General features: G+C 48.5%; 1 protein-coding gene across 1 annotated transcript in view; it reads right to left on the bottom strand.

Moving 5' to 3' along the window:
- The window catches only part of PTAR1 (protein prenyltransferase alpha subunit repeat containing 1), a 36,668-nt gene extending 23,902 nt beyond the window's left edge, over window positions 1-12,766 (bottom strand). Inside the window, exons 1-2 of the mRNA XM_069964267.1 lie at window positions 12,497-12,766; window positions 4,247-4,416 (exon numbers count right to left, since the gene is read on the bottom strand). Of these exons, the coding sequence (XP_069820368.1) occupies window positions 4,247-4,416; window positions 12,497-12,723 (397 nt within the window). The 5' untranslated portion in view covers window positions 12,724-12,766. The remainder of the gene's footprint in view (window positions 1-4,246; window positions 4,417-12,496) is intronic.
- Window positions 12,767-13,811: the final 1,045 nt, after the last annotated feature.

Genomic DNA, 13,811 nt, shown 5'->3' with positions numbered 1-13,811 from the left:
TGTGCTAAGACTCAAGACACAAGAATATTTGCATCTTCCTTTTAAAAGAAAGCTAACTCCATGCTCTGATGTTCACCTAAACTCCTTCGACCAACTTACCCTCTGACTTTATTTTTTCACCCAAGTTTAATGTTTATCAATGTAGCCTAGAAATAAGGCACACACGCTGTGCGGAACAAATGAAACCATCAGACATCATGCTTTACAATATTTTATAACATATTATAATTTCCTCAGATTCTCTACTTTGCTTGGACTTTTTATTTCTTTCCTCCTTGTTTCCCATAGCACCCATGGTCTACAATCAAAAGTTTACTTTTTTAGGTACCAAATTTGAGTTGTTTCAGGTCATCGCCTGAAAAAAACAATTTATTCCCACTCTGCTCCCTAAAACCTTCTACCGTCAACAAAAGTGGCTTTGGACAAGAATTGAGAAGAAACCATTGCCTAACTCTAAATACCCTTATTTCAGCCTTGAAGTGTCAAAGGGGCGTGGGCCAGGTGTCCGCAATACCTCTCCATGCAGAAGCCCCAGCCATCTCTTCTTTAACAGACATGGAGAACTTTGCTTGTATGCAAGTAGACATGAAAGCAGAGGTCTCCATGTCTATCAAAGAGGGGGCAGAAAGGTACTGTGACCACACCTCTGACACCAGGACTGCAATAAAGGAAATTTTTAACCCGAGTAAAAGGCCTATTACACAGGCGATTATCAACCGTTACGGCCGATAACTGTCTTGTGTAATAGAAGACAACGATCAGCTGACATGCACTATGTTGAAACATACACGATAGCTGCAATATGCTGCCGTTGCTCCATGGAATAGGAGCAGCGGCACAAGACCGCCGCTATCTTCTATCGGGTGCCTGGACGATCTAGCAATCACCCAGGTAGCCCCCCCATGCTCCCCCACCCGGCTCTTACCGCTCTTACGGCTCTTACCTGACAGGTCGGCGCTTGCTTGCTCCCTCTCATTGCCCCGTGTAATCCAAACAGTAAGATGACCTTTCATTTAAAGAGGCAGTTAAGCCTAAAATATTCACCTATCCAGTGAACCGCTCAGAACCCCACCTATTACCAAAGCAGACCACAAAATCTCGGCATTGAAAGGAGTACAGTCAACCATAGGCCCTGTAGCTCCTTCCTATTGCACTGATACAGTCCAGCATACTAGCCGGAATCTGCGGTTTCTCCTTGTTTATCTGTAGAAAAATGTATGGCAGGATTGTGTATAAATGCATTGTTCTAAGAATGACATTCATAATGGGGAAGGGAGGACTAAGTAACTTTAAAACCATTGAAAATGACAGTTTTCCTGGAGTGTAGAGGGTAGGAACATTGGTACTACCACACACAAAGGGGCCTTTGAAAGTAACATTCATAGAGCTAGCCAAGTCTATGTGGAGCTGTTCTGCTGAAGTGTGCTCAGGATGGGAACAGAAGAATCCTTTGTATCTCACAAAACCTTAGGCTTTACATTTAGTTTACATGTTTACTATCATTTTATAATTGATATTGGAAAGGTTAGTATTATTCATAAGGTAGAGATAAGTTTTTCAGACTGGGATATAACAGGTATAGAAATACATACTATATGTATGTATTTGCATTACTGTTTCAGCAATATATCAGCGTTCTCATATTAAGTGCAAGTTATGAGAGCTGGATAACAGCTATTTAAAGGGGTTATCCAGCATTAGAAAAACATGGCCACTTCCCTCCAGAGACAGCGCCACTCTTGTCTACAGTTTAAGTGCAGGTTTTACAACTACAAACCACAGCTGAACTAGAGACAAGAGTTGTGTTGTCTCTGGGAGAAAGCAGCCCTGTTTTTCCAACGCTGGATAACCCCTTTCTAACTACAAATCTACCATGTCATTCCAAAGAATATCATGCAAAAAAATGGCTAGTTTGGTTCTCATGTCACCTCCACTCCTGGGTTTGATAAAACTACTAAACAAAATAACGTTCAGATTACTGTGTGTGAATTTTTTCAAAAGTAGAATTGGGTCCAAAACTTCTTTCTGTGTCAGTTTTCGATTTGGCGTATCTCTCCCAAAACAAAGGGGTTGGGCAGTGATTTTCCATCACACTCAGCCTGTATCTTGACACAACATCATGGGTCAGTGGACAGTCGGGCCCCGTACGCCTTAGATTGAAAGCGAGTGGGTCAAAGTCTAGTATACTATAGGGTATGGGGACCTTTACAGTTTTGGTTCTTAGGCACCTTTAGAGGAACCTTTTCAGGCCTGGTCATTATGGGGTTAAAATCCACGAACGCTGCAATTTTAGCCTGAAAAGATAGCAGTCTATTAATAGCGATGGGCGCAAATAAGGATCATAAACATTATTTGCGGCCATCATGTGGGATGTATGTGGCAACATAGCCACAAACAGGATAGTGAGAAGCAGGGTAATGGACAGTGGCTGATATCATGGGACATACATCTTTAGATATTTCTTATGGTTTTTAAAGTAAAACACATTTTAATCCTCTAAAAAAAAAAAATATATATATATATATATCTCCGTAACATAAACATCAACTTCTAGTGTGTAAAAACAGAAAAAGTGCAGAAAAACTACATACGTTTTGGATTCCGTTACACTTTATAAAGTACTTCAATAGGAAACAGATCTTGCTGTATGCCACACAGCAGAATACAGTTCTAGGATCGATTTAACATACACATAAATTCTGTATTTTCAACTCTAAGTTCCTTAACCCCTTAGGGTCCAAGCCAATTTTTGTTTCTGCACTTTGTTTTTTACTACTTGTGTTTAAAAGGCCATAGTGCTTTAACTTCCCCCTACAGACCCATATGAGCCCTAATTATTTGCAACACCGATTGTACTTTGCAATGATACTCTTAATTTTTTTATAAAATATGCTGTGACACAAAAAAATATTTGCACGGTGAAATTATTTTTTGGGGGGTGGGGGGGGTGTTTCTTCCTTACGTTGTTTGCCCTGTGTATATGCGACTTTTGATCACTGTTTATTCCTATTTTTCGGGATTTGAAGTCACCAAAAATCCTCTACTTTTCAATTTGGTGGGTTGTGCACTCACGCCGTTTACCTTGTGAGATCAGGAATGTTGTCATTTAATAGTTCAGGCACGTGGTAATAGCAAATATGTTTACTTTTTTTTAAAGGGGTTATCCAGCGCTACAAAAACATGGCCACTTTCTTCCAGAGACAGCCCCACTCTTGTCTCCAGCTTGGGCGGGGTTTTGCTGCTCAGTTCCATTGAAGTGAATGGAGCTTAATTGCAAACCGCACCTGAACTGTAGAAAGAAAGTGGCCATGTTTTTATAGCACTGGATAACCCCTTTAATAAAAGGGGGTCGATTTAAACTTATGGGTTTTTTTTATCAATTAAAAAAAACTTTAAATTTTTTTTATAGTAATTTATAGTCTGCTCCAAGGAGACTCCTATGAGCAATACACTAATTGCTTATGGGGATCAATGCAGTTCATTTGTACTGCATTAATCTATTCTATCTGCGGTCAATTTCTAAGGCATCGGTTTCTCATGATAGCATTGTGAAAAACAGATACCCAACTAGCCCACCTGGTATGCATTAAAATGCCCCTGTAAATCAAACAATCAAGTTTTATATCATTTTGTGCTCTGATTCCAACACTGTTTTTACTTCTCTCCAATTCCAGAGAACTGGATTTTTAGGATTTTGTTGACTATCTGCACTTTTCCTCAATAGTCAGATGGGTGGGAACAGTTTTTCAAAAAGGAGCGTGAATGCTAGGCTCAGCCATATATCTACATCAGCTACAAACAAGGTGATCTGCTAGTCTTCTAATCAAGCTTTTTAGCACTTGTAGTAAATTGCAGTACTGTATGTATTTTGACTATCTGAAATAGTGTCTATACGCTGAGACAATCGTAATAAACACATACACAACTTATGCATTATTGAAGTAGGCGTGGCTTTGGGCCTGTAACTGCAAGAAATCAGCTTATATCTGTAAGGTGTTAAATTTAGTTTTCCTTTTGAGTTTCAATATAAAAAAGCTATTATTTCTTTCTAATGGGTCTACTTTAAGACAAACAGTGGCATTTAGTTAGTACGCCAATACATGGATCACTGGCAGCATTCCAAGACGGAAGTGGCTTGAATATACAGATACAGGAAACCTTCCTTTAGGGAAGTTATTTCCTTATAGCTTCATCCTTTTTCACATACACCCCAAGTACTATGACTGCAAAAGATAAAAAGGCTCACCATCTCTATTAAGCCAAAGCTTCTTCTGCCGGTAAAGCAAGAGCTTGTTGTGTACATAAGGAAGTAGAAACTTGATGCACCAGCTCTCCACTCCCAACTTATTCTCCACCAGTACAATAGGGCTGCGATTGAATTTTGCTTCTGGACAAGGGATTAAGCCAATTTCATCTCTGTGGATTAGACAATAAAGATAAATTTATACCAATTCTAAACAAGTCTTCAGACAACCCAGAACGGCTTCCCCAGTGCAATTTCTCTGCCTCACAGGAGCAGTTTGTAACAATTTCTATTGGAAAAGATAGAGCTATAGGACCAGCCAGAATCCTACTTCACACTGAGGAGGGGCAACACCCCGAAACAGCTGTCTGTGAATGGATACCTGGCTTTAGTATTTCCCTTGTTATAGTCATATGGTGCCTTTACACAGAGAGATTTATCTGAGAGATCTCTGAAGCCAAAGCCAGGAACAGATTATAAACAGGGAACAGGTCATAAAGGAAAGACTAAGATTTCTCCTCTTTTTAAATCCATTGCTGGCTTTGGCTTCAAAGATCTGTCAGATAATCTCACATTTAGGCCTTATGCACACGTTCAGTATTTTTTTCTGGTCCTGAAACAACCCATGAGAAATTGCGGATTGGACATCCGTATTCCATCCGTATTCCATCCGTTGCTGGACCAGACTTCAACTGAGCAGTGAATGAATGGCAGACCCCCTCTGCGGCTGCATCAGACCCCCTCCGGCGGCATCAGACCCCCTCCGGCGGCATCAGACCCCCTCCGGCGGCATCAGACCCCCTCCTGCGGCATCATCAGACCCCTCCTGCGGTAAGGATGCGATCTCCTATGCGATCCTCCTGTGCCGTTCTGCCTTCAGTGCTCTTAATTGATTCATTGATACTTTCCTAACCACATAGTAAACACCAATTTATTGAGCTAATTGGTAATGATGATTGGCAGCTGGGCTACAAAGGTACAAGTACCAATTACCTCAATAAATTGGGGTGTTTACAATCAACACCCCAATTTATTGAGGTAATTGGTACTTGTACCTTTGTAGCCCAGCTGCCAATCATCATTACCAATTAGCTCAATAAATTGGTGTTTACTATGTGGTTAGGAAAGTATCAATGAATCAATTAAGAGCACTGAAGGCAGAACGGCACAGGAGGATCGCATAGGAGATCGCATCCTTACCGCAGTAGGGGTCTGATGATGCCGCAGGAGGGGGTCTGATGCCGCCGGAGGGGGTCTGATGCCGCAGAGGGGGTCTGATGATGCAGGAGGGGGTCTGATGATGCAGGAGGGGGTCTGATGCCGCCGCAGAGGAGGTCTGATGATGCCGCAGAGGGGGTCTGATGCCGCCGCAGGAGGGGGTCTGATGCAGCCGCAGGAGGGGGTCTGATGCAGCCGCAGGAGGGGGTCTGATGCAGCCGCAGGAGGGGGTCTGATGCAGCCGCAGGAGGGGGTCTGATGCAGCCGCAGGTTCAGACTGAGGAATTCTCGCGGAAAATGTCCGCGGAATTCCGTCAGCTGTCCGCCCGGAGATCCGGAGAACTATAGATCCCAGCACTTCTATATACTGCTGTGCACAATAGGAGCATGAGTTATCCATATTTTTCTACGGAAATACGGATGCCAAACATGTTGCAATCCGCAAACAATCCGTAGACAATTGATGTCAATGAGAGCATCCGTGAAAAAATCTGGGTCCGCACCCGGTCCGCACTAGGACATGTCCTTTTTTTTTACGGATTGATTTTCATCCATTTCTGCTACTGATCGTGTGAATAGCCCAATAGACTTCAATGTGCACTAACTCTGATACGGAAATACGGATCCGTAAATTACGGAACGTGTGAATAAGGCCTTAGGGTCCATTTATGCAGAAAGATTATCTGCCAAAGATTTGAAGCCAAAGCCAGGAAGATTTGAAAAGAGGAGAAATCTCAGGCTTTTATTTATGACCTGATCTCTGTTTATAGCCTGTTTCTGGCTTTGGCTTCAAATCTTTGGCAGATAATCTGTCAGATAATCTTTCTGTGTAAAGGGACGTTAGACTTGTAAATGGAGTTGGATATTGACTCAAAGAGCCACTTAATATGGTGGTGGTGGTCTCCTTATAGGAGTCACCCTTTGCTAGGTCTAGAGATAAGCAAACCAGGTTCAGGTTCGAGTCGATCCGAACCCGAACGTTCGGAATTTGATAAAGCTCTAAGGTTGTCTGGAAAACATGGATACAGCCAATGACTATATCCATGTTTTCCACATAGCCTTAGGGCTTTATCCAACTTCAGCAGCCACCGCTAATCAACTGCTGAAAGTTTGGGTTCGGATCGACACGAGCATGCTCCAGGTTCGCTCATCTCTAGCTAGGTCCTTCCCAGGAGTTATTTTTGACTAGTCACGTGCTTAGAGACTCTTTTTGCAGATTTGTTTTTCCCAGGGGGCAATGCACCTAGGTTTTCACTGTGTTGAGTGCTTTTACTAGAGGCCTACAGTGTCTTCTTTGGTTGGTCTGCCCGAGATCAGTGATCGTTTTGCTGTAGATGTTATTCTGTCCATGGAACTCCTTGTAAAGTCAACGCATGGAAAACAATTGGCACTAAAGCTCGCTATGTAATGTTTCTTGTCTGAGAAGGGGGACATTTAAATAAATGGGTTCGTAGTGCTGCTTGTAATTTGTGGGTCTGCAATTACGGGCACATTACAGAACATGTAAATGTGGCCTTACAGAGAATTCCTGAACTTGTGCACTTGCATTTTGTAACTATGTATTTTGATAACACAATGGGGGGGGGGGATTTACGAAGGGGTGCACGGGAGGCGTAGGCCAGGGAGAAGGGGCGAATCTGCACCTTCTCCCTGGGGTACGCCTCTGGCGTACCGTTCGTAAATCCCCCCCAATATGTTTGTACCAGATAAAGCCTGAAACAGTCTTTAATGCAAACAGGAATAATTTCCATTAGATTTCGTACACTGAGGATTACTATTATCCAGTATACCCATCGTGCCAAAGAATATACCAAAATATCCTATTTTACACACCTTGATAACGCTAGGCCGTGTTTGTAAGCAGCCAGGACTTGATTGCAATACAACTGCAATGATTCAATGTTTTCTTATGGATGTAGCAAAAGGGTATCAGTCCTGTGTGAACAGTCACTGTCTAAGGGCCCTATTTCATGGGCCGAGCAGGACCCGATCAACAATGTAAACAAGCGCCGATCTGCTAGATTGACGCTCGTTTACTGGGCCTATTCCACGGCCCGATGATTGTTGAGCGAGGGCTACAGGGACATCATTACCGATGTCCTTGCAGCATACATTGCCTGCAGGGCTTCTCCACCGCTCTGTCTTCCTCCTCGGGTTCCGCGCGCTCTAGCTTCAGAATGGCCTGTCAGCTGACAGGCCACTCAGCCGATCACAGGCCGCGGCTGTCCCAGCCTGTGATTGGCTGAGCACTCCATCAGCTGACAGGCCACTCTGAAGCTAGAGCACGCGGGACCCGGGGAGGAAGACAGAGCGGTGGAGAAGCCCTGCAGGTAATGTATTGTGCTTCTCAAATCGTCGGTCGCCCGCCGTGCACCGCTATTCCACCGTAGCGATGCACGGTGGGGGAACAGTGATTTTAGGTCTGGCCCTAAATGAACGATCAGCCGATGACACGCTCTCTATTCCACCGAGCGATAATCGCCCGAATCGGGACGAATGGGTCCGATTATCGTTCCTGTGGAATAGGGCCCTTACCCTGAGGCTAGGTTCACACAGTGTTTCTGTCTTTAGGCCCTTTTACACACGCCGATCTTGAGGAGCAAGTCAGTGGCAACCTGTCAGATTAGCGCTCGCTTGCTCCTCGTCCCCAGCCAGCAATATTAGACGCGCTGAAGGCGAGCGGGTAAGAGCGGGAGGGGGGAGGCCGCGAGGAGCTGTGGGAGGGGCTCCCCGGGCGATTAGGAGAACGTCCAAGGAGCCCATAGAAGATAGCGGAGGTCTGCTGCTGCCGCTCATATTACACAGAGCGATGGTTGTTATCATTCTAAATTCTTTCAACAAGTTGAAAGACAAGGATCAGCTGACATCGTGCATGTCGGCTGATCGTTGCCTTTTAATGGGAGCTATTACACCAAGAGATTATTGGCCATAATGGACGATAACCAAAACCAGCAGTGGGTTGAAAACACAGCTGCAGGTATAATAAGATTTACACAGTTACTAACAATTTCCCACAACTCATCTTCATACACCTGGACTACTTCCTTGATGAATAAAACATTTGTTTTATTATCTGTGTAACCAGACTGTACGTTTTCCTGGCGGCTGCACTCATCATCACTGAGGCCAGTGATTGGCTGTATGGGGTCACATGACGTACATGAAGTCATTGCTAGAATAAAATATACTTTTCAGCTCTTGTCATTGCGGCAGGAAAAGTAAGGAAAGATAGGGGAAAGCACAAGGAGATGAGCCAATCTCAAGCAGCCTATGGCTGTCTTCATGTTTTCCAGGACTCCCTAGAGCTGCATCCAACGTCTTCAGCCATTGGGACATGGTAGTAGAGGTATACACTTCATAATAGTTGCAGTCCCACAGAGACACCAATCTGTCCAGTTTACCACCTCTCCAAACAGACCCTGCCCTCAGAGCCCACTGATCACAAGAATGGGGGTCCCTTTTCCCCAAGTGAGGGGAGTGGCGGTCAAGCATACACATTGCTAATCCATTCACTATTAGGCTATGTTCACACACAGTGAACAACCAGCCGTTCCGTCACGGATCATCGCGCCCGGTACTTAAGTACTGGCCGGATGATCTGTCTGGCCGCAGAGCTCTGATGCGGGCGCATCAGTGCGCACCCGCATCAGAGCTTCCCCCTGCACACTATGGAACGAGCGGCCGGAGCCGCTCGCTTCATAGTGTGAACTGACAGGGTTTCCTATGGTTGCAATTCATTGAACTGCGGCTGCAGAAAACTGACTTCAGTTTTTTGCGACCCCGTACAGGATCCCGGCCGGAGCGCATACGATGTGTATTAGCTCCGGCAGGGATCCCATTGAAAGTAAGGCATTGTTCCACCGCGCCAAAAGTACGGCCGTTGTTGCCATCGGCAACAACGGCCGTACTTTTATGTGGTGTGAACATAGCCTTAGAGTGTCTGAAGCTAGCAGAATACAGCGCTGTGCTATCTTCATAAATGCCAGGAAGTGTATAGTGAATGAGCCCTCATGCTTCACCGCCGCCTCCACTCACTCAAGTCACTCAAGATTATTGGTGGTCTCAGAAATCATATCCATACGGATCAGATACTTCTCACCTCTACACAAGTTATAATAGTGGAATAAGCCCCTTAATAGCGGGGCAGGCCACACATGGGGCCACAGGCGGTGTCAGCCAAGGTTGTCGCTAAGGTTGGTTGAGAAAGAGCAACCAGGTGCGGAGATCGCAGCGTGCCCTATAGGCCTGTGAAGAAGCAATAAGGCCAGGGGAAGGTGCGTCCGTATTCTGATCAGCTGTATGTGCCTTATGACACCATGTTAGTGGGACACCTTCTGATTCCCCACTGTCACACATAGAGTTCCTGTGCTCCGTGTCCCTAGCGTCTACTCCTACGTGCAGGTAAGGACTAGAAAGCCGCTACTACCCCCTTATATCATATATATCTTTGATGTGGGCCCAGAAGGCGGTGGTAAGGACACTGGTAGCTCCGGTGACAGCACGGCTACTATTACAGGACACGGGGGCTTCGGTGACAGCACGGCTACTATTACAGGACACGGGGGCTTCGGTGACAGCACGGCTACTATTACAGGACACGGGGCTCCGGTAGCTGCATGGGCGCTATTACAGGACACGGGGGCTTCGGTGACAGCACGGCTACTATTACAGGACACGGGGCTCCGGTAGCTGCATGGGCGCTATTACAGGACACGGGCAGCTCCGGTGACAGCACGGCCGCTATTACAGGACACGGGCAGCTCCGGTGACAGCACGGCCGCTATTACAGGACACGGGCAGCTCCTGTGACAGCACGGCCGCTATTACAGGACACGGGCAGCTCCTGTGACAGCACGGCCGCTATTACAGGACACGGGCAGCTCCTGTGACAGCACGGCCGCTATTACAGGACACGGGCAGCTCCGGTGACAGCACGGCCGCTATTACAGGACACGGGCAGCTCCGGTGACAGCACGGCCGCTATTACAGGACACGGGCAGCTCTGGTGACAGCACGGCCGCTATTACAGGACACGGGCAGCTCCGGTGACAGCACGGCCGCTATTACAGGACACGGGCAGCTCCGGTGACAGCACGGCCGCTATTACAGGACACGGGCAGCTCCGGTGACAGCACGGCCGCTATTACAGGACACGGGGCTCCAGTATCTGCATGGCCACTATTACAGGACACGGGGCTCCGGTGACAGCATGGCGGCTATTACAGGACACGGGGCTCCAGTATCTGCATGGCCACTATTACAGGACACGGGGCTCCGGTAGCTGCATGGCCGCTATTACAGGACACGGGGCTCCAGTATCTGCATGGCCGCTATTACAGGACACGGGGCGCCGGTAGCTGCATGGCCGCTATTACAGGACACGGGGCGCCGGTAGCTGCATGGCCGCTATTACAGGACACGGGGCGCCGGTAGCTGCATGGCCGCTATTACAGGACACGGGGCTCCGGTGACAGCATGGCCGCTATTACAGGACACGGGGCTCCAGTAGCTGCATGGCCGCTATTACAGGACACGGGGCTCCGGTATCTGCATGGCCGCTATTACAGGACACGGGGCTCCGGTAGCTGCATGGCCGCTATTACAGGACACGGGGCTCCAGTGGCTGCATGGCCGCTATTACAGGACACGGGGCTCCGGTAGCTGCATGGCCGCTATTACAGGACACGGGGCTCCGGAGGCTGCATGGCCGCTATTACAGGACACGGGACTCCGGTGACAGCATGGCCGCTATTACAGGACACGGGGCTCCGGTGACAGCATGGCCGCTATTACAGGACACGGGGCTCCGGTAGCTGCATGGCCGCTATTACAGGACACGGGGCTCCGGTAGCTGCATGGCCGCTATTACAGGACACGGGGCTCCGGTAGCTGCATGGCCGCTATTACAGGACACGGGGCGCCGGTAGCTGCATGGCCGCTATTACAGGACACGGGGCTCCGGTGACAGCATGGCCGCTATTACAGGACACGGGGCTCCGGTGACAGCATGGCCGCTATTACAGGACACGGGGCTCCGGTAGCTGCATGGCCGCTATTACAGGACACGGGGCTCCGGTGACAGCATGGCCGCTATTACAGGACACGGGGCTCCGGTGACAGCATGGCCGCTATTACAGGACACGGGGCTCCGGTAGCTGCATGGCCGCTATTACAGGACACGGGGCTCCGGTAGCTGCATGGCCGCTATTACAGGACACGGGGCTCCGGTAGCTGCATGGCCGCTATTACAGGACACGGGGCTCCGGTAGCTGCATGGCCGCTATTACAGGACACGGGGCTCCGGTAGCTGCATGGCCGCTATTACAGGACACGGGGCTCCGGTAGCTGCATGGCCGCTATTACAGGACACGGGGCTCCGGAGGCTGCATGGCCGCTATTACAGGACACGGGACTCCGGTGACAGCATGGCCGCTATTACAGGACACGGGGCTCCGGTGACAGCATGGCCGCTATTACAGGACACGGGGCTCCGGTAGCTGCATGGCCGCTATTACAGGACACGGGGCTCCGGTATCTGCATGGCCGCTATTACAGGACACGGGGCTCCGGTAGCTGCATGGCCGCTATTACAGGACACGGGGCTCCGGTAGCTGCATGGCCGCTATTACAGGACACGGGGCTCCGGTGACAGCATGGCCGCTATTACAGGACACGGGGCTCCGGTGACAGCATGGCCGCTATTACAGGACACGGGGCTCCGGTAGCTGCATGGCCGCTATTACAGGACACGGGGCTCCGGTGACAGCATGGCCGCTATTACAGGACACGGGGCTCCGGTGACAGCATGGCCGCTATTACAGGACACGGGGCTCCGGTAGCTGCATGGCCGCTATTACAGGACACGGGGCTCCGGTAGCTGCATGGCCGCTATTACAGGACACGGGGCTCCGGGAGCTGCATGGCCGCTATTACAGGACACCGCTCAAACTTTGTCAACTCGAGAGCTCCCGCCACTAACGTGAAGAGAAAGCGACGTCACAACCGCGCTATGACGTCACCGCCCCTGGCACTCACATGTTGGGGTTCCTGCGGAAAGCGCCGGTGATGTCCTTCACCACCCGCTGTACCAGCACTTCCACCTCCTCCTTCCATTCCGCCATCTCCGAAGCTGCGGGCGGGGAATCATGCGCTTCCGGGTCAGCCTGACACTCCTCCTGTGCCGGGGACTTAACCCCTCGCCGGGTGTACAGCGCCGTCACCCGGCCACGGAACCGGTGCTGTACAGTGCTGCGCTCCTGCATGTGTCCTTCAGCACATAGCAATCCAGTATCGGCTGCAGGGTCCTGTCACACCGGGCTGCGGGTAGTAGTGAAGATAGACGCCGGGCTCCTGCATGTTATACAGTGTATTGGATGGTGTGAGTGACTGGAGATAGGCAGAGCCTTGTGGTACATGGCAGACAGCCTGCAGCAGCACCCATTCTGATGGTCTGCCAGTCCCCACCACTCCTGGACACAGCAGTATGGCTTTCACCTATACATATACTATACATATATTACAGGACCAGTCACAGGTTTAAGGCACATTTTTGTTCTATGTTTTTTTTTTTGTAGAAACACATTAAAAAGAAATCTTTAAAGAAACACATTAAGGCTAAGTTCACACGCAGTAAAAACAGCGGCCGCTCTGTGACACAGCTGTCACACAACGGCCGCTGTCAGTGATGTTCACCTGCCCACGGCCGGAAGAACATCACTTCATGTTTATTGGAATGTGGGGACATTGGGGTATGTCCACGCTCCAATTACCCATAGCTACAATGTAAAGTACCGCTTACAGTACCGTTACAGTGTGTACACTGCTTATGTGTGCCCGCTATTCACTGAACAGCGGCTGCATAAAATAAACATGTCAGTTTTCTGTGCGGCCGCAGTGTATACAGAGTGTATACACTGCGGCCATTGTTCCATAGAAAACAATGTTATTTCAGACTTTCAATAAATAGCATCCGGTGTTGCAATCTGCAACAGCGGCTGTTATTTATTGAAAAAATACATTGTGTGAACAGGACCTAAAAATGAGTAGTGAGAATTGATAAAGTGAATGTACCAGCAGGTACATCACTATAAGATTTTTACATCAATAGACCAATGCCACGGTCCCTGTTTTTGTACTGTGGCCCGATTCCCGCGTATGGCACCGATCTATTCCTGGTCAATGGCCCGGCCTGAAGCCCTGGAGTTGGGCTTTCCTGCCCCCAGTGTGACTTTCTTTCCTCCCCTCTGTGACACGGCTAATGGAGCCACATCACAGAAGAGAGGGCAGAACGTTACGGGGGCAGGCTGGGCCGGTGATTGGGAATAGACTGGCTATTGATGTATAAATCTTA

The sequence above is a fragment of the Dendropsophus ebraccatus genome, chromosome 3 (genome assembly GCF_027789765.1).
Source record: "Dendropsophus ebraccatus isolate aDenEbr1 chromosome 3, aDenEbr1.pat, whole genome shotgun sequence".
In the NCBI taxonomy this organism is placed as follows: Eukaryota; Metazoa; Chordata; class Amphibia; order Anura; family Hylidae; genus Dendropsophus; species Dendropsophus ebraccatus.
This window is presented reverse-complemented; position numbering and strand designations above follow the sequence as displayed.